This window comes from Bufo bufo, chromosome 6 (genome assembly GCF_905171765.1).
Source record: "Bufo bufo chromosome 6, aBufBuf1.1, whole genome shotgun sequence".
NCBI classification, from domain to species: domain Eukaryota; kingdom Metazoa; phylum Chordata; class Amphibia; order Anura; family Bufonidae; genus Bufo; species Bufo bufo.
This window is the reverse complement of record NC_053394.1, coordinates 33,980,754-34,003,299: the sequence shown is the minus strand read 5'-3', so window position 1 is coordinate 34,003,299 and position 22,546 is coordinate 33,980,754. Positions and strand designations below refer to the sequence as shown.

Sequence of the window (22,546 nt, the reverse complement as noted above, 5' to 3'; positions counted from 1 at the left end):
CAGGACACTATTAAAGTCCTTGTTGCCATAGTAGGAGCGGGGAGCGGGGGAGCGGTATACTTACAGTCCGTGCGGCTCCCGGGGCGCTGCAGAATGACGGCAGAGCGCCCCATGCGCATGGATGACGTGATCCATGTGATCGCATGGAGCGCCCGGGGAGCCGCACGGACGGTAAGTATACTGCTCCCCCGCTCCCCACTACACTTTACCATGGCTGCTATGGACTTTAGCGACCCGGCAGCCATGGTAACCACTCTGAAAAAGCTAAATGTCGGGTCCGGCAATGCGCCGAAACGACGTTTAGCTTAAGGCCGGATCCGGATCAATGCCTTTCAATGGGCATTAATTCCTGATCCGGCCTTGCAGCAAGTCTTCAGGATTTTTGGCCGGAGCAGTTCCGGAACTGAAGACATCCTGATGCATCCTGAACGGATTTCTCTCCATTCAGAATGCATTAGGATAAAACTGATCAGGATTCTTCCGGCATAGAGCCCCGACGACGGAACTCTATGCCGGAAGAAAAGAACGCAGGTGTGAAAGAGCCCTTACAATTGCCATCAGTTGGTATACGTTTTGCCGGATCCAGCAGGCAGTTCCGGCGACTCTGCCGCAAGTAGCCTAAATGCCTGCAGACCCTAGCCTGTTCTTTCACAGTGTTGAGATGGTATAAATGTCGGTCTGCCTTAGCACCGCCTGTCACCTGCTTTCCATGTAGGATGATGCAATTGTTGCCTTGGAATTTCACAGTGAGTCCTTTTGCTTTCAAACGTTTCACGGAGAACAGTCCTCCTTCTAGACTGGGAACATATAGCAAGTCTTTCACTGGTACAACTATATCATGTCTGCTTTGACTGTGGCTCACTAACATCCCATATCTGGCTCCTTCTGCCTTTTATCTGTTTCCATCTGACAGATTGTTTCCTTGTTATTTATGTCAAGTTGTGTGAAAAAGCTTCTATCACTTGTCATGTGACTGGTTGCTCCAGAGTCAGTGCACCAGCCTTGCCGCATCTCATGGTTTGTCACTTTAATGTGCCATTCCAACTGTCTGTACATGGATCAGAGATAGTGGTTTTAACCTTTGGTTTGAGCTTCTGCTCAAAGGCGTAGCTAAAGACTCATGGGCCCTCAGCTAGGCCCCCCTCACCTCAGTGCTTAGCACATAGCCTTCCCATACCTCCCTCTTTTGGAGGGACGGTCCCTCTTTATGACCCAAGTCCGTCTTTTATCCATAAATGTCCCTCTTTTTGACCTGGGAAATTAATGCATAAATGTGCATTAATAAATTTACTAAATTTAATAATAAACCTGTATATTAGACCAGAACCAGAACTTCATATTTTGTGCAACTTCTACCTTAAAATATCTATAATCTGATGATTTATGTGCTAATATTTAAATGGATATTGAAGTGTAAGAACAAATTGTCCCAGGGGCTCCACATGCTGTAAAAAACTAAAGGACCCTACACTCACCTCACTGATCCCCGGCTACTGCAGTTGTGACGGAGTCAGTAATTATGCCTAGTATAATGAAAGAAAAATTGCTGCGATGCATGCCGGCATATATTGTCCCTCTTTGCAATTTTCAAAAGTTGGGAGGTATGCCTTCCTGCTAATTGAGGCAAAAATTGAAATAGCTCCCCCCCCCCCCCCCCATGCCAAATTCTTGACCTAACCCCTTCCCTCCAGCCAGAGGTGTAACTTGAAGATTCTGGGCCCCAGTGCCAGATCTATAACAGAGCCCTCCCAGCATGCACCTTCTATAATACCGATGTCTTCTTATAAGGCACAAGGGTCTTTGGGCCCCCTTACGCTCCTGGGCCCGGTAGCAACTGCTACCTCTGCACCCCCTATAGCTACGCCCCTGCTCCTCTTGCTCTGCTTTTCATATTGTATTGCCCCTCTTTAGGTGTTCCTGTTTGTTGGATCAGAACCATGCTGTTGTTTACTTATTGTGATATCTTGTCTCTGTAGCTTTAAGAGCTATTCCACTGTCGCCTTCTGTGGAGTCCTGCATGACTTCCTTTCTTCATTGATATTCATCTATGAGCCTGGTTTTCACCAATTCCAGTGTCAGATCTGGTCTCAGGTGCATTGATCAGTACTGTATGAATCAGGCAAAGTGCGCGGCAGTATGGCTACATTATGACTGTCTAATATCCTCACTAACTGACCTCAGTTGTGTTACCACCTCCAGCATTGCATTTTTATGCTCCTGCACACATTCCTTTTTCTTTGTTATACCTCATTTTGTACTTTTTTTTTCTGTAGAAATAACTTGCTATTCAGACAGTTTCTGTAGTGCATTCCTCATGCCTCTTGCAGGGCTCTCATGTCTGATGGGGATCAGTTGGTCGTCCTCCACTAATAAGCTTATTGTTGCCCTTGCCCGTCTGTTACTCTTGTCCAGTTCCTGCTAATTGATCACTGGTCTCTCTTTAGTAGAGATGAGCAAAGTTATGAAATATTTGATTTGGCTGCTTCGCCGAATTTCACAAAGAAATTCGATTCGTGCCGAATTCCTTTGTATGTAGCAGGCGCAACGACGGTGAAAGGCGATCGCGCCTCCCCCCATCATTGAACCCCCTCAGATGCCGCGTTTATCGCTGATCATGGCATCTGAGGCTACAATTTTGGCCTTTCAGGGGTTAATCAGGGTAAAAACATAAAATAAATAAATACTCACCTTATCCATTTGCTCACGTAGTGGCCATCGTGGGCATCTTGATTGACATCATCATATGTCACCCCGCGCAAGATTTTATTCATCGAGATAGCTGTGACGGCCTCTTCACTCGCTAATAGATGAGGTGAGTATGTTTTTTGGGGTTTTTTAACGCCATTTCAGGAAAAATAGATTTGTTACCACGAAGCGTGAGGAAATTTGGCTTTGGAGCGAATCGGATTTTCCTGAAATTCGGATCAAAGTCAATTTGTTTGGCTTCGATTCGCTCAACACTAGTAATAACCTCCCAGAAGTCATCTCTGGACAGTAACATTTCCACCTTAAATATCCGTAGCTGGTAATCTTTCCCTTTATATATACAGACGGTGTCTCTTACTTGTATTCTGAGGATTAGACTGCTGAAAGATGTGTCCGGGGCCTATAACCTGTTGCAGCGTTTACAGCTATTATGAACAGCGCTCAGACATTGTGGGAGAACACAGAACTAGTCTACTTTACTTGGGACAAAAACAGCAACCATTAACTGTAACATCAACATCAAGACTGAGACTTCCAGAGATAACATCTCTATCATCTCCAGACGGTACATACGCTGGGATAACTGCACAGTGATGGTTAACACAGCGCCATCTACTGTCAGCTTAAAATAGTCCACCAGCATTAAGCTTCAGCTGTTGCTGTATTCCAACAGTAGTCTCTTTTCCATGACAGCCGACCCAGGCAGTTCAAGAGACATCGGTCCGTGACACGGAGCTGACAGACAAGAGCGAGGTCAAGGTGGGCAGAGTTAGTACAATCTGGTACTCGGACAATAAGTAATGGCAGGTCTGTCAGGGTCAATTCGAGAGTCAGGCGTCAGAGGGTAAGCATGGGAAATCAGAATGGAATAATAAAGCACCTTCACAGAAACTGTTGCTCAGGCAGCTTCCTGTAGGAGAAGGCACCTATAACACCTAGGGATAGCAGCCATTAGCTGGGGACAGACTAGACTGTGTGTACGCTGTCCCTTTAAGAAATTAGGAGATCTTCTGTACCTCCAAAGAACTGAGAGCAGAGGAAAAGAGGTGCAAAGAGGTCCAACAGACTATTGAGCATTTTGGGGGCCATGCCCACTTGGAGCAGGGGGAGGCTGACAGGAACGAGCTGCCACCATACCAGAGGGGTGAGTGTTCCAGCGGCCCTGCGTACCATGAGAAGACAGACACTGGTGGTCATGGACAGTCGTTTCTGCTAAAGCTAGACATGTACACCTAGTATACAGGTTCCTGTAATTTGCTCTTTTTCTGAGGACATTTTTTGGTCATATTTTGTATGGACTATTATTATGACAGCCGGTAAAAACCATAATCGTGTCAAAGGCAAAATAATCTGTTAAAATCATTAAAAAATAATATATTTATTGTAGAAAATGTAATTTTTAATTTAATTCAGTGAACAGAAATCAAACAGCAGCTTCTCGATTCTTCCTAGTAGGGATTAGAGATGACCAGCGGCACACTGACCCGCTGTATATGTGACTGATAAGATGTCCTCGGCAGTGTATACACAGTCCTTTGTTTCTCATTTTAATTGGAAGATCCTCTTGATTACCTTGAGGTCTTCTGGAGTCCATCTGAATTATTACGCCGTTCCTTTTAATAAGAGATAATTGTGAGCCCTTATATCTCTCTTCTATCTTTAAACAGGATATTGCGACTCAGAAGTTCTCGATGCCTTCTCCAATCCGCACTGTGATTGCTGCTGACTTCGATAATGATCAGGAGCTGGAAGTCTTTTTTAATAACATTGCCTACAGGGGCTCTTCAGCGAATCGTATGTTCAGGTAAATCTACAGACTGTGTTCTAAATGGACACGTTATACCAGTACAATTGCAAGATGGCGTCTTCTGCATGGCATGCTTATATACTGTCTGTGTAAGGAAGGGGATCCTAATACGGGACATACAGTGATACTACATGCAAGGCTGAGGCTACTTTCACACTAATATTTTCCGGTATTGAGATCCGTCATAGGGTCTCAATACCAGAAAAAAACGCTTAAGTTTTGTCCCCATTCATTGTCAATGGGGACAAAACTGGACTGAACAGAACGGAGAGCTCCAAAATGCATTCCGTTCCGGAGAGAAAACCGCAGCATGCTGCAGTTTGCTTTCCGTCCTGGGATGCGGAGCAAAACGGTCCGTCATGACCCACAATGCAAGTCAATGGGGACGGATCCGTTTTCTCTGACACAATCTGCCACAATAGAAAACTGATCCGTCCCCCATTGACTTTCAATGGAGTTCATGACGGATCCGTCTTGGCCATGTTAAAGATAATACAACCGGATCCAGATGGTTGTATTATTAGTAATGGAAGCGTTTTTGCTGAACCCTGCCGGATCCAGCAAAAACGCTAGTGTGAGAGTAGCCCGACATGTGTGATTTAATGTGCGCTTTTGTGTGGTTCCCTGGACCAATAGGGGTCAATTCACACTTATTTATCTTGCTGACGTAGCACTTACCTGTTCCACAGCACGTTACAGACATCATCATGCATTGTCCTCAGTGAGGCTCCAATCTAATTAGTATGTCTCTAGATGTGAGAGGAAACCCATACAAGCACCAGGAGAACACGCAAACTCCATGAAGAGGTGGTCTTTGGTCAAATTTGAACCTAGGACACCAGTGCTGCAATGACCAAGTGTTGTCCACTGGATGGATGGGTAGATAGTGTAAGTGATCGCCTCTTATTCGGGGGTCATTCTCACAATGATCTTCATCGACCACAGGGTTAGGGGCCAAACATTGCTTTTATTTGGCACCTCAGCAAAACCAAAACAAACAATACAAATAAAACACCTGCCCGGCTGGGCTCTAACTAAACATGAGGACTCCCTACCTCACTGAAAGCCCTGTTCACACATGGGAAGAACATGCGGCTTTTCCCAGCCTAACAATCCAGCACTTCCAAGTCTAGTACCTTTTGGGGGATTGTGGCCCAAAAGTCCTCCTGACTCTGGCCTAGCGACCGTCGATTCCAAGACCTCGCGGTGTCCCCCGAAGTTCAGGCTAACACCTAGCCCCGTGGCCCCTCAGCCAGCTCGGCTAAGCCCACTTGTACAGAGCCTTCCCAGGCCTCTGCTGCACACAGACTCTTCCTCCTAACAGTCTGGACTGGGCTCTTATCCCAGACTGATTGTTCCAACTGGTGCGACCTCTGACCTGCTGATTGACAGCGAAGAAATGGGAACTCCTGCCATATCTCTCCCCTAGCAGCCGTGAGGCCTGTCACTGCCTCACGATAGATAGATAGATAGTTAGATAGATAGATAGATAGATAGATAGGAGATAGATAATTGGAGAGAGAGGTGGACAGATAATTAGAGACAGGCGCATAGCCAAATGCTCATGGGCCCTGGTGCAAGAGTTTAACTTTGGCCCCGCTTCCCTCAGTGCTTTGTGGCCAGGGGCAGGGGTGCAGCTAGCATTTCTGCTGCCTGAGGCAAAAATGGAATTCCAAATTCTCAACCTAACACCTTCCTTCAAACCCTAATGTTAAAGAGGTTATCCAACATCAAAACATGACCCCCAATGCCCAGGCTGTTCAAATGGATTATATTGACCGCGCTCCCCGGCACCCGAGTCACTCCTGATCCCCACACGGCTGCCACTGCATCTCCCCGTCACGTAGATCAAAACATCCGGTGACGTTGAGGGGGAAGGGGTAGCAGATAATAACAGGCCGCAATCGTGGGTGACGATAGGCAAGCTCATCCCCGTCTCAGCCTGCTATTGCAGCGGGTGCCGGGGAATGGATTATAGAGGTTGGATAACCCCTTTAAAGACACACTTGGAAAACATTAAAAACAGCGCTACAGAACATACAGGGTAATACAGCCCCACATGCCTCTTACATCCAGCGATGTCTCCTCTGATGTAGATGTTTTCTTTCCTCATCTTCTCCATTCAGATCAGACCGCCATGATGATTTCTTTCAGCTGCACCTTGTCTCTGCAGAGTTTGACAAACAGACATCTTAGTTTCCTACTTTACTATCATCCTCCCATCTTCTCAACACCCCCCAATAATGTGCCCAATTTTTCCCCCAATACTATACTGCAGAAAATACTAGTACCACACAGATAGTGCCCCCTTCAATAATTATTGGCACAGAGTGCCATAAAAAAAAATAACTGCGCCCGGGAAATAGTGTCCAACACTAATAGTGTAAACATAATGTCCCCCAAAAAGAACTGTGCTAAGCTGATACTGTGCCAGGGTGCCCCTCACAGTAATAGTGCAAATACTTCTACTTATATAGATGACACCCTATATACACACACCACACTATATGGATAACACCCTATACACACACACACACACCGCACTATAGATGACATCCTGTATACTGACACACAGTGCACTATAGATGACATCCTGTATACTGACACACAGTGCACTATACAGAGAACACCCTATACACACACTGCACTATATAGACACATCACACACTGTATAGAATACCCCTAAACACACATCGCATAGATGACACTTACCCTCTCCACACCCAGTTCAGTTCTGCTCCTGTGCCCTGCTTGGCTGAAGGACCTTGACTGTGACATCACCAAAGGTCCTGCAGGTTTCTGCTGTAAACACTGTGTACAGTTTTTAGCCCTGCCCACTCTCCAGTCAGAGCCATCCTGAACCGGATGCCTCTCCTCCAGAGCCAGCAGCAAGCCCCTCCCCCCAGCAATCCAGCAGTGAGCTGAGGACTGGAAGAGAGGCATCCCGTGCAGGAGAAGGAACTGCACATGCACGGCCTAGAGGAGACCAAAGAGGAGGGGTGAGTACAGCGCTGGCAGCTCTTTTCTTCCCCTCCTCCGGCATGCTAATGAGTGCTTCCAATATGGAAGCGCTCACTAGTGTTCACTTTATAAGATGCACTGGATCTTATAAAACAAAAAATAGGTAATTACCAGAGCACTTCTGGCAAAGGGAGCCCTCTGGGCCCCGCTGGCTTAGGTACCCGGTCGCAACTGCGACCTCTTCAATCCTTATAGCTACGCAAGTGATTAGAGATGGATAGATAATTAGATAGATAGATAGATAGATAATTAGATAGATAGATAGATAGATAGATAGATAGATAGAAAGAAAAAAAATGGATTAAGGTCTGAATCGTGCGTTAGTATTGGGTTTGGCTGCCATTACCTCTTGCCTATTACCAGATATGATGTAGATGGATGGATAGATTTTTAAAAAAAGGTTTAGTTTTTTTAACTGTAGCCGTGCTGCCTATTGTCTACACCTGTATAAATCTATCCGGTTATACAGCGCCATCATACACTACAGGACCACATCAATCACTGTCTCCAGTGAGGATCAAAATGAGTGATGAGCGAAGTTTTAAAAAATCCTATTTGGCTGCTTTGCCAAACATCAACAAGAAATGTTATTCATTATGAAGTACCTTGTCACGAATCGCTTTCCATTATGTGTAGCGGGCATAATGATGAGGAACGGCGATCACGCCACACCTGTCATTGAACCCCTCAGATGCCGCGTTCATCGCTGATCACGGCATCTGAGAGTCACATTGAGGCCTTTCAGGGGGTTAGTCAGGGATTTAAAAAAAATACATACCTCATCCATTTGATGGTGGAGGCCGTCGCGGCCATCCTGATTAAAGAAAACACGCCAAATCTCGCTCACTGATGTGATGATGTCACCATGTCAACTCGCTGACATCACCGCGCCCGGCCAGCGTGCTAATGTGGTGACGTCACACGTCGGCGCACGCAAGATTTGGTGAATTTTCTTCAATCAAATGGATATATATTTTGACAACTCGGGGTCACTTAGCACTCCAGGATCGCCATCTTCTCACCTTAAAAGGTTGGCACACCCCAAGAAGCCACTCCAACACTGCAGACTTGGGTGCACACGGCCACGACCAGCTTTATTGTCACTTTTACAGGAGTCCAAACAAATCATAAACACAAATCCTCGGCCTTCTGGCCACTGACTACACAGTATTTCTCCCTCTCTATCGGGATCTGGGTCTACCAGGGTTAGAGGGTCCCGGCTCCCACAGGCCTCGACGCAGCCTGCTCCTTCCCCAGACTGGGAGATCTGATTGAGGAGCTGAGCCCACCTTTACCTGAGCTCCTCAGCTGGCTGCTAATTATCTAAATTACCAGCCTAGCTGCTGCAGACAGAGGGAAAAACCTATTTTCCCAGCCTTTCCTGTTCTCACCCAGGCTCCTCTGGGTGAGATACTCCATTTCAATGGCCCTATGGCAGCTCCACTGCCACAATATATATATATATATATATATATATATATATATATTAATTTTTTTACCCCCATTTCAGGAACAATTGATTCGTTACCACAAAGTGCGAGGGAACTCGTCTTCGTAACGAGTCAAATTTTTCCTGAATTTACGATCGAAGTCCACTTCGTTAACAATAATCACAATCTAGGCTCCTTTTTTGGCCACTCACACTAGGATGAATTTCATAGGAGGTTATTAAAAGGGTTGTCCCTTGAAAACGCAAAACCGGCAAATTGCCATGTCCTCAAAGGGTTAAGTTCCTAAAAAAACGCACTCTCTGTCTCTCTTGGTCATTCTCTTTCTGTCTCTCTCTCTCTGGAAAAAATTCTTCCCAAACAAATCCGAAAAAATTCTGATTCTACTGAATCAGATTTTTTTTTTTTTTTTATTCAGGATGAATTTCGATTCTAGCAGATCAGTTCACTCATCTCTAATACATTTCGTTTTACATTATTCTGGAATTTCCTCTTCATTCCTAAAGGATGGCCAAACTATGCTGAAGGAGACCAGGTTCTCAGTACAATATTTTTGGGATTCGTGAGGAGCAGAGAAAGAACCTTGTCCCCATTTGCAGGATGTCGCCTACTCCTGCCAAACAATTAAAAATTGAGGTCTCTTGCAAGTTCCAACCTTGGAACGTTTAGTACAGTTAAAGATGAAGTCCCCTTCAGGCTGTTCATTTGTGTGAAATGAGGAGGAACTAATGCTTGATTTCCATGGCAGCTTAGATGGGAAACCTGTGGCAAAGATGAAAAGAAAATAAGATGAAATAAAATTCATAGTTTTCGTAAAAAGGGTTTCTGGGAGGATGACAGAACTGATTTGTACAGAAATTGGCAAATGTGGTCAGAGGAAAGCAAAATGTGCCCGGTGGGTTTCCTCCTTTGTACTCTTTTATTTTGACTGCAAAAATTTTAGCAGCAGAATTGAGGAACAAAAGGGAAGGTGAATCATGTCACTGGACGTGTATCATTTACTATGGTTTCCCGGTGGGTCTTCTAAGTCCCTTGTCAAGTCATGCCGCTTATATATTAATTAAAGCCCTCCTGTCTGATACGGACGTGCAATAAATGTGATGAAGGATTTGTGGTTATTCATTTCCCCGGACCACGTCCGACATTTAAAGTGAATTTATTACCTGCAGCCATCTTATACACAGTAGGAGAAGTAGAGAACAGTAAAATTATCAAAAATTCGATTCAGCCGCTTTGTCGAAGTTCACAAAAAGATTCAATTACTTATTCACGAATCACATTCCATTGTATGTAGCGAGCTCAATGACGGGGAGCGGCGATCGCGGCGCCCTCCCCCCCCCACCCCCTCCATCATTGAACCCCCTTAGATGCTGCTTTCAACGTTGATTGTGGCATAACAGTCACATTGTGGTCTTGCAGGAGATTAATTAGGGGTTAAAGACAATACAAAAAAAATACATACTCACCTCATCCGTTTGCTCACAGAGAGGCCATCGTGATTGAAGAAAACGTGTCAATTAGGCCGCGCGCGGACGTAATGACAACACCATGTCATCATGCTGGGCGGGCGTGGTGATGTCATCACTGATGACGTCACCACGCCCAACCAGCGCGATGATGTGGTGACATCATCACATCAGCGAGATCATCACAAGATTTTACATCGCGAGCAAATGGATGAGGTAGATCGCGAGCAAATGGATGATGTAAGTGTGTTGTGTTTTTTTACCGCCCTTTCAGGAAAAATTGATTCGTTACCACGAAGTGTAAGGAAATTTGCCATGGTGATGAATCAAATTTTTTGCTGAAATTCGGATCGCAGTCCACTTCGTTACCTTTGATTCGCTCAATGAGAAGTGAACAGCAGTTCAGAGATTTGCATTGCAGCAGTCACATTGAAAACTCTATGAGAGATTGTTGTGGGCATGCTCTGTGCAGAGGACATTGTGCAGGGAGGGGAGGAGGTAAGCTGTGATCATCACCTACTGGGTTATTTATAAATATAGATAATGAAATAGAAAATTAAAACATAATTTCACCACCAAGTAAGTTAATGAAGAGTAAGACACTATTTGGTAAACTAAAATGATGGCTATTTTTTCATGATGAAAATATATTGGAAAACTGAAATATTTATAACTTAACTTTGCCAATTTGGTTCAGCTGTTTCTTATTTGGAAATGTGAAATTTCTAGATTCATAAATTTGCCTGGTTATGTATTGATACAGTACGTTGCTTGCCCCATTTCAGCTACACGTGAATGGTGCAGACCAGTGGCGTTGCGAGGGGGGTGCGGGACGTACCGGGTGACACCAGTGATGGGGTGACACCAGTCTGATGACAGCGGCGGCAGGGCACAGGGAGATCAGCGCTTCCATTGTGGAAGCGCTCATCTCCATAGTCATCTGTATCGCCGTCCTCAGGACAGCGATACAGATGGATGCTGCGGCAGGGCAGGGGAGGGAGAGACGTGTCCCTTCCTCTTCCTCTGATAGGCTGCAGGCACTAGGCCGGCAGCCAATCAGAGGCCGGTGCAGGCGGCCGTATAGCACGGGACAGACTCCGGAAGAGGCCTGCATCGCATCGCTGACATGGAGGTAAGTATAAGTGTTTTTTTTTTATATGTACAATACTTTTACTGGCACATGATGGGTGGGCTCTTGTTACTGGCACATGATGGGGGGCTCTTGTTACTGGCACATGATGAAGGGGCTCTTATTACTGGCACATAATGGGGGGCTCTTATTACTGGCACATGATGGGGGGCTCTTATTACTGGCACATGATGGGGGGCTCTTGTTACTGGCACATGATGGGGAACTCTTATTACTGGCACATGATGGGGAACTCTTGTTACTGGCACATGATGAGGGGTGTTCTTGTTACTGGCACATGATTGGAGGGGCTCTTGTTACTGGCACATGATGGGGGGCTCTTGTTACTGGCACATAATATGAGGTGCTCTTGTTATTGGCACATGATAGGGTGGTGCTCTTGTTACTGACACATGATTGGGGAGGCTCTTGTTGCTGGCACATGATAGGGGTGCGCTATTATTACTGGCACATGATGGGGGGGCTCTTGTTACTGGCACATGGTGGGGGGTGCTATTATTACTGGCACATGATGGGGGGGCTCTTGTTACTGGCACATGATGGGGGGGCTCTTATTACTGGCACATGATGGGGGGTGCTCTTGAAACTGGCACATGATGGGGGGGGTGCTCTTGTTACTGGTACATGATGGGGGGATCTTGTTACTGGCACATGATGGGGGGCTCTTGTTACTGGCACATGATGGGGGGGCTTTTGTTACTGGCACATGATTGGGGGGCTCTTATTACAGGCACATGATGGTGGGTGCTCTTATTACTGGCACACGATGGGATGTGCTCTTGTTAATGGCACATGATGGGGGGCTCTTGTTACTGGCACATGATGGGGGGTGCTATTATTACTGGCACATGATGGGGGGCTCTTGTTACTGGCATATGATGGGGGGGCTCTTATTATTGGCACATGATGGGGGTGCTCTTGTTACTGGCACATGATGGGGGGTGCTCTTGTTACTGGCACATGATGGGGGTGCTCTTATTACTGGCACATGATGGAGGGCTCTTGTTACTGGCACATGATGGGGGGGCTCTTGTTACTGGCACATGATGGGGGGCTTTTGTTACTGGCACATGATTGGGGGGCTCTTATTACTGGCACATGATGGTGGGTGCTTTTATTACTGGCATACAATGGGGGGTGCTCTTGTTACTGGCACATGATGGGGGGCTCTTATTACTGGCACATGATAGGGGGGTGCTATTATTACTGGCACATAATGTGGGGGCTTTTATTACTGGCACATGATGGTGGGGGGAGCTCTTGTTACTGGCACATGATGGGGGACCTCTTATTACTGGCACATGATGGGGGGTGCTCTTGTTACTGGCACATGATGGGGGGCTCTTATTACTGGCACATGATGGGGGGCTCTTATTACTGGCACATGATGGGGGGTGCTCTTGTTACTGGCACATAATGGGGGGTTCTTATTACTGGCACACGATGGGATGTGCTCTTGTTAATGGCACATGATGGGGGGCTCTTGTTACTGGCACATGATGGGGGGTGCTATTATTACTGGCACATGATGGGGGGCTCTTGTTACTGGCATATGATGGGGGGGCTCTTATTATTGACACATGATGGGGGGTGCTCTTGTTACTGGCACATGATGGGGGTGCTCTTGTTACTGGCACATGATGGGGGTGCTCTTATTACTGGCACATGATGGAGGGCTCTTGTTACTGGCACATGATGGGGGGGCTCTTGTTACTGGCACATGATGGGGGCTTTTGTTACTGGCACATGATTGGGGGGCTCTTATTACTGGCACATGATGGTGGGTGCTTTTATTACTGGCATACAATGGGGGGGTGCTCTTGTTACTGGCACATGATGGGGGGCTCTTATTACTGGCACATGATAGGGGGGTGCTATTATTACTGGCACATAATGTGGGGGCTTTTATTACTGGCACATGATGGTGGGGGGAGCTCTTGTTACTGGCACATGATGGGGGACCTCTTATTACTGGCACATGATGGGGGGTGCTCTTGTTACTGGCACATGATGGGGGGCTCTTATTACTGGCACATGATGGGGGGCTCTTATTACTGGCACATGATGGGGGGCTCTTATTACTGGCACATGATGGGGGGCTCTTATTACTGGCACATGATGGGGGGCTCTTGTTACTGGCACATGATGGGGGGGTTCTTGTTACTGGCACATAATGGGGGGCTCTTATTACTGGCACATGATGGGGGGCTCTTATTACTGGCACATGATGGGGGGCTCTTGTTACTGGCACATGATGGGGGGGCTCTTATTACTGGCACATGATGGGGGGCTCTTATTACTGGCACATGATGGGGGTGCTCTTGTTACTGGCACATGATGGGGAACTCTTATTACTGGCACATGATGGGGAACTCTTGTTACTGGCACATGATGAGGGGTGTTCTTGTTACTGGCACATGATTGGAGGGGCTCTTGTTACTGGCACATGATGGGAGGGCTCTTGTTACTGGCACATAATGTGAGGTGCTCTTGTTACTGGCACATGATAGGGTGGTGCTCTTGTTACTGACACATGATTGGGGAGGCTCTTGTTGCTGGCACATGATGGGGGTGCGCTATTATTACTGGCACATGATGGGGGGGGCTCTTGTTACTGGCACATGGTGGGGGGTGCTATTATTACTGGCACATGATGGGGGGGCTCTTGTTACTGGCACATGATGGGGGGGCTCTTATTACTGGCACATGATGGGGGGTGCTCTTGAAACTGGCACATGATGGGGGGGTGCTCTTGTTACTGGTACATGATGGGGGGATCTTGTTACTGGCACATGATGGGGAACTCTTATTACTGGCACATGATGGGGAACTCTTGTTACTGGCACATGATGAGGGGTGTTCTTGTTACTGGCACATGATTGGAGGGGCTCTTGTTACTGGCACATGATGGGAGGGCTCTTGTTACTGGCACATAATGTGAGGTGCTCTTGTTACTGGCACATGATAGGGTGGTGCTCTTGTTACTGACACATGATTGGGGAGGCTCTTGTTGCTGGCACATGATGGGGGTGCGCTATTATTACTGGCACATGATGGGGGGGGCTCTTGTTACTGGCACATGGTGGGGGGTGCTATTATTACTGGCACATGATGGGGGGGCTCTTGTTACTGGCACATGATGGGGGGGCTCTTATTACTGGCACATGATGGGGGGTGCTCTTGAAACTGGCACATGATGGGGGGGTGCTCTTGTTACTGGTACATGATGGGGGGATCTTGTTACTGGCACATGATGGGGGGCTCTTGTTACTGGCACATGATGGGGGGGCTTTTGTTACTGGCACATGATTGGGGGGCTCTTATTACAGGCACATGATGGTGGGTGCTCTTATTACTGGCACACGATGGGATGTGCTCTTGTTAATGGCACATGATGGGGGGCTCTTGTTACTGGCACATGATGGGGGGTGCTATTATTACTGGCACATGATGGGGGGCTCTTGTTACTGGCATATGATGGGGGGGCTCTTATTATTGGCACATGATGGGGGGTGCTCTTGTTACTAGCACATGATGGGGGGTGCTCTTGTTACTGGCACATGATGGGGGTGCTCTTATTACTGGCACATGATGGAGGGCTCTTGTTACTGGCACATGATGGGGGGGCTCTTGTTACTGGCACATGATGGGGGGCTTTTGTTACTGGCACATGATTGGGGGGCTCTTATTACTGGCACATGATGGTGGGTGCTTTTATTACTGGCATACAATGGGGGGTGCTCTTGTTACTGGCACATGATGGGGGGCTCTTATTACTGGCACATGATAGGGGGGTGCTATTATTGCTGGCACATAATGTGGGGGCTTTTATTACTGGCACATGATGGTGGGGGGAGCTCTTGTTACTGGCACATGATGGGGGACCTCTTATTACTGGCACATGATGGGGGGTGCTCTTGTTACTGGCACATGATGGGGGGCTCTTATTACTGGCACATGATGGGGGGCTCTTATTACTGGCACATGATGGGGGGTGCTCTTGTTACTGGCACATAATGGGGGGTTCTTATTACTGGCACACGATGGGATGTGCTCTTGTTAATGGCACATGATGGGGGGCTCTTGTTACTGGCACATGATGGGGGGTGCTATTATTACTGGCACATGATGGGGGGCTCTTGTTACTGGCATATGATGGGGGGGCTCTTATTATTGACACATGATGGGGGGTGCTCTTGTTACTGGCACATGATGGGGGGTGCTCTTGTTACTGGCACATGATGGGGGTGCTCTTATTACTGGCACATGATGGAGGGCTCTTGTTACTGGCACATGATGGGGGGGCTCTTGTTACTGGCACATGATGGGGGGCTTTTGTTACTGGCACATGATTGGGGGGCTCTTATTACTGGCACATGATGGTGGGTGCTTTTATTACTGGCATACAATGGGGGGGTGCTCTTGTTACTGGCACATGATGGGGGGTTCTTATTACTGGCACATGATGGGGGGGCTCTTATTACTGGCACATGATGGAGGGTGCTCTTATTACTGGCACATGATATGGGGGTGCTTTTATTGCTGGCACATGATGGGGGGTGCTCTTGTTACTGGCACATGATTGGGAGCATCTATGGGGGCACTTATTACTGACACATTATCGGGGCACTTATTACTGGCACATTATTGGGGGCACTTATTGTGGGCACTTATTACTGGCACATTATTGGTGGGCACTATGGGGGCCTCTACTGAGGCCACAAAGAAGGGGTATTTTATATGGGGGGCTCTGTACAGTAGCATTTTATACTGGGACACGTTATGGTGGGTACTATGGGGAAGGGGGGAGAGGATTACTATGGGGTTATCTGCGGTGGGCACTAAGAAGGGGTATTTTATACTGCGAGGGGGGTGCGGCGGGTGCGGGCCGCACCAGGTGACACTAGTCTGATGACGGCGGCGGCAGGGCACAGTGAGATAAGCGCTTCCATTGTCCTCAGGACAGCGATACAGATGGATGCTGCGGCAGGGCAGGGGAGGGAGAGGCGTGTCCCTTCCTCTTCCTCTGATAGGCTGCAGGCACTAGGCCGGCAGCCTATCAGAAGCCGGTGCAGGCGGCGCGATGACGCCATCGCGCCTCCTGAGCCGTATAGCGCGGGACACAGGCCGGAAGAGGCCTGCATCGCATCGCTGATATGGAGGTAAGTATAAAAAAGTTGTTGAAAATATGTACAATACTCCTCTTCCCCCTTCCTCCTAGTGCCCCCATAATGTACCAGTATAAAATGCCCCTATATAGTGCTCCAGTAGATGCCCTCAGTGTCCCCCATTATTTGCAAGCATAAAATACTCCTTCTTAGTGCCCCCCGTAGATGACCCCATAGTACTCCTCTCCCCCCTTCCCCATAGTACCCACCATAATGTGTCCCAGTATAAAATTCCACTGTACAGAGCCCTCTATATAACATACCCCTTCTTTGTGTCCTCAGTAGATGCCCCTATAGTGCCTCCAATAATGTGCCAGTTTTAAGTGCCCCCATAGATGCCCCCCAATAATGTGCCAGTAAAATGTGCCCCCATAGATGCCCCTCAATCATGTGCCAGTAAGAAGTGCCCCCAATGATGCCCCCCGGCCTCAATGTCACATTTCTCCCCTCCATGGCAGCACATCTACCCCCTCCCCATGGCACAATGACATTTCTCCCCCTCCATGGCAGCACATCTCCCCCCCATGGCACATCTACCCCCTCCCCATGGCACAATGACATTTCTCCCCTTCCATGGCAGCACATCCCTCCCCATGGCACATTTCTCCCCTCCATGGCAACACATCTACCCCCTCCCCATGGCACAATGACATTTCTCCCCTCCATGGCAGCACATCTTCGCCCCCCCCAACTCCAATGGCACATTTCTCCCCCTCCATGGCAGCACATCTTCGCCCCCCCCATGGCACAATGACATTTCTCCCCCTCCATGGCAGCACATCTCCCCCCCATGGCACATTTCTCCCCTCCATGGCAGCACATCTTCGCCCCCCCCCCCCCCAACTCCAATGGCACATTTCTCCCCCTCCATGGCAGCACATCTTCTGCCCCCCCATGGCACAATGACATTTCTCCCCCCTCCATGGCAGCACATCTCCCCCCCCCCCCCCCATGGCACATTTCTCCCCTCCATGGCAGCACATCTACCCCCTCCCCATAGCACAATGACATTTCTCCCACTCCATGGCAGCACATCTCCCCCCCATGGCACATTTTTCCCCCTCCATGGCAGCACATCTTCGGCCCCCTAACTCCAATGGCACATTTCTCCCCTCCATTGCACAGACAGAGCTCACTCATGGTGACGGTACTCACTATTCAACAGCTCCAGTCAGACTCCCAGCATCGCGCCGCCACTCGCCGGCCAGTCACCCCGCCTCTCCCCCTACGTGACTGACAGGGACTGACTTGTTGCCGTGCAGAGCTGAACTGCTGCATTGCCTGCGTGATGAGGGCCGCTGCACGGGCCTGGCACATGCAGGCTGGGCGGGCTCCTGGTGGCGCTGCAGCGCAACTTGAGCAGCGCAAGTTCAGTAAGTTCGAACGGGACGACGGGTGAGAAATATTTTTCTTTATTGGGAGGCGGCCGGCTCAAGGCCTTAGGCAGTGGCCTAAGTGGCCTAATGGAAGAGCCGCCTCTGACCCTGCCCATAAGAGTTTACACTCTACAGGAGAGAGGTCCCTGGACATAAGAGCTTATACTCTACAGAAGAGAGGTCCCTGTTCATAAGAGCTTACACTCCACTGGAGAGAGGTCCCTGACCATAAGAGCTTACACTCCACAGGAGAGAGGTCACTACATATAGGAGCTTACACTCTACAGACGAGAGGTCCCTGTTCATAATAGCTTACACTCCACAGGAGAGAGGTCACTGCACAAAGGAGCTTGCACTCTACAGGAGAGAGGTCCCTGCTCTTAAGAGCTTACACTACAGTAGAGAGGACCCTGCCCTTAAGAACTTATTCTCTATAGGAGAGAGGACCCTGCCCATAAGAGCTTACACTCTACAGAATAGAAGTCTCTGCTCATAATAGCTTACACTCTACAAGAGAGAGGTCCCTGGCCATAAGAGCTTATACTCTACAGAGGAGAGGTCCCTGCACAAAGGAGCTTGCACTCTACAAGAGAGAGGTCCCTGCTCATAAGAGCTTACACTCTATAGGAGAGAGAACCCTTCCCATAAGAGCTTGCACTCTACAGTAGAGAGGTCCCTGCCCATAAGAACTTATTCTCTATATGAGAGAGATCCTTGCCCATAGGAGTGTACACTCTACCAGAGAGAGAACCCTACCCATAAGATCTTACTCTATACTAGTGTTGATTGCGAATATTCTAATCACAAATTTTTAACGCGAATATTGGCACTTCGAGAAATCGCGAATATCTAGAATATAGTGCTATATCTTCATAATCGCAAATATTATAGATTCTAGATTCTCATCAGTACCCATGATCCCTCACTGCTTCTTGCTTGTGGGCCAATGAGAAGGCTGCAATTTCTTTGACTTTTCGCTATCAAGAAAATAATGACTGGAGATCACGAATTCTCAAATTTGCGAATATATGATAAATATTCGCCCAAATATTTACGAAATATCGCTAATTCGAATATTGCCCCTGCCGCTCATCACTGCTCTCTACAGGAGAGAGGAACCTGCTCATAAGAGCATACACTATACAGGAGAGAGAGATCCTTGCCCATTGGTATAAGAAACCAGCTCTATCTCTCAGTAAAGTCTCAGCCCATTTAATCATCTCTCAGCTGAAAAGTAAAGGGATCAGAGGACAGTTAAAGGGGTTAGCCCATGACTACTGTAAAAAATAAAAATCATATAGTACATGACAATCTGTTTCTAACAAAGCTAGAACCAGCCCTGTTTTAGGTGTTAATATTCTGTAAACAATGTAAATTTATATATACCGTAGTCGTACAGTCTAAAAGGTGGTGTACATAGAAGAGGAGGCCTCGTGACCCTTGGTCTGATTCCATTCCAGGGCTGGGCCCCCGCTCTCCACAGACTCCAAAGCAGGGACGTTGTCTTCCTGTGTGATAGGCATGTCATTACTTTTAAGGTTACTATATTCTAAAGGATCAAAAATGATTTTCCTCTCTAAATTACAGAATTCACATAATTACCTCTATATTGATACAAATAGTCTGTGCTTCATCTTAAAATTACATATAGGAAGTCATTTCATTGCAATAAAGGAAAATACAAGTCCATTTTTCTCAATGTAGTAAAGTACATTTCCATCCAGTGTCCTTGTGTGCCTGCTATATTCATTGTGAAGTCGTGTCCTAGATGAAAAAGAATAACTGGGAAGAAAATTACTCGGTCTGATTTCAAATACTCCGTCTCTATTCCTGGTCTGTTCTTCATAGTATTGATTGTATCTAGAAAAACCCATATAGAATATTCTACAATCTGTCCAAATGTACCTCTAGGTTTCTCATCAGCAGAAATTGTATATACGGTACATTACCAACTAACAAATACACACTAGAGTAGAGAGGTTCCTGCCCATAAGAGCTGACACTCTACAAGAGAGAGGTCTCTGCCCATAAGATCTCATGTCTTACAGAAGAGGACCCTGCCCATAAGAGCTTAAACTCCACAAGTGAGAGGTCCCTGGCCATAAGAGCTTACACTCTACAAGAGAGAAGTCTCTGGCCAGAAGAGCTTGCACTCTACAGGAGAAGTCTCTCTACAGAAGAGAGGTCCCAGCCCATAAGAGCTTACACTCTACAGAACAGAGGTTCCTGACTATAAAAGCTTACACTCTACAGGTGAGGCCCCTGCCCATAAGTGCTTACACTCTACAGGAGAGAGGTTCCTGCTCATAAGAGCTTACACTCTACAGTAGAGAGGACCCTGCCCTTAAGAGCTTACACTCTACAGTAGAGAGGACCCTGCCCATAAGAGCTTACTATCTACAGTAAATAGGTCCCTGCCCATAAGAGCTCTATTCATATATATACTCTATACATATCTATGGATACAGCGTATGTACATGCTGCTAATTCGATCCAGAGGGCCGGCCCCTTGTGTGTGCGCAATGTGACCCATCATCAGTCAGTATTTGTGTCATGACGGATATAAGAAAAGAGTGATGAGACAAGGAGCACTACTTGAGAACAGGGTGGATTGGAGATATCAGGTCAGGTTGTCTATGAGCCATGGACCATTATGGTTATGAGACCTAGGCTTTCTTTAAAAAAAATGTGTTTTTAAGGTACTGTATGGTTTAAACTGGGAATATTAGGATGAAGTCCAATGGTCTGGGGATATAAGTTCCACTAAATGAGTGCAGCCAAGTCTTGCTGACAGGAGTAAGAGGATGTCATGAAGGAGGATAAGAGATGGAGATCACTGGGTGGCAAAAGAGCACAAATGAGTTGGAGATGTGTAGTTATTGTGTTATTATTATGCCCCTTAAAGGGTTTCTGTCACCCTATTAAACCGTTTTTTTTTTTTTTCTTTACTAATAATCCCTATAGTGCGAACTCATGATACATAAGCAAATTAATCATTTTGGTTCAGTAGAATTTGCTAAAAATCGATTTTTAAAATATGCTAATTACCTTGCTACCAGCAAGTAGGGCGGCTACTTGCTGGTAGCAGCCGCATCCTCCGATGGTAATGACGCCCCCTCGGCATGCTGATTGACAGGGCCAGGGAAGGAAATCGTTCTCTGCTGGCGCTGTTAGAATTTGAAATCTCGCGCCTGCGCCGTACCTGTCTTCAATCGGCGCAGGCTCTCTCGACCGCTCCATCCTCAATGCGCCTGCGTCGATGATGTCATCAAGTACACCCGGAAGAGATTTATTATTAATAATCGTTGGTGGTATAGTGTTAATAACTGTCATTTTTATAAAATTATTTATTCCCATTTCGTTGGTGGTTTTTGTGGCAGCATGCTTATTATGTACATACTTACCTGATTCGAGCATCCAGCGGCGTCACCAGACTCTCCGCCTCCTTCCAGCGATGCCGGCGTCTTCTCTTCCGGGTGTACTTGATGACGTCATCGACGCAGGCGCATTGAGAATGGAGCGGTCGAGCGAGCGGCCGCCTCTCAGTGCGCCTGCGCCGATTGAAGACAGGTACGGCGCAGGCGCGAGATTTCAAATTATAACAGCGCCAGCAGAGAACGATTCCCTTCCCTGGCCCTGTCAATCAGCATGCCGAGGGGGCGTCATTACCATCGGAGGATGCGGCTGCTACCAGCAAGTAGCCGCCCTACTTGCTGGTAGCAAGGTAATTTACATATTATAAAAATCGATTTTTAGCAAATTCTACTGAACCAAAATGATTAATTTGCTTATGTATCATGAGATCGCACTATAGGGATTATTAGTAAAGAAAAAAAAAAAAAACGGTTTAATGGGGTGACAGAAACCCTTTAAGTTTGTTCTAACATCTATCATTTTATTGACCTATATGTCTTTCTCCTTCCTTTTTGATATTTGCCATATGCAATGCAATGAGTCTTCTCATTATACGTCCAGCAACAGTTTTATCTTCTCCTGCAGCGCCACTGTACGGGAAATGAAGCATTACACAGTTCTTATTGAAATCAATGAGCTCTCTAGTAGTGTTGAGCGAGCATGCTCGGCCGAACTGCTGTTGGGCTCGAGCATCGATATGCTCGGCAGATTGCAGTGGTCGGCCGAATACTGCGGGTGCTCGAGTACAATTTAATACAATGAAAGTCAATGGGAGACCTGAGCATCACACCAGGCACCCCCTGCTCTGAAGAAGAGAGGCTGTCTGGTTCACAAAAAAAGGTTAGAAATTGATGGAAACCCCATCAAAATGGTTTCGAAACAGCATTGAAAGGATGTCTGGATGCGTCTTGGACTCCTATTACCTATGACATACAATAGAAAATCACACAAAGGCTGTATGCCAAAAGCCTGGTATGTGGAAGCCAACGA

At 47.2% G+C, this 22,546-nt stretch overlaps 1 protein-coding gene across 1 annotated transcript in view; it reads left to right on the top strand.

Moving 5' to 3' along the window:
- CRTAC1 (cartilage acidic protein 1) overlaps positions 1-22,546 on the top strand; it is a 603,594-nt gene that overhangs the window by 509,564 nt on the left and 71,484 nt on the right. The window contains exon 8 of the mRNA XM_040437595.1: positions 4,374-4,510. Within this exon, the coding sequence (XP_040293529.1) occupies positions 4,374-4,510 (137 nt within the window). The remainder of the gene's footprint in view (positions 1-4,373; positions 4,511-22,546) is intronic.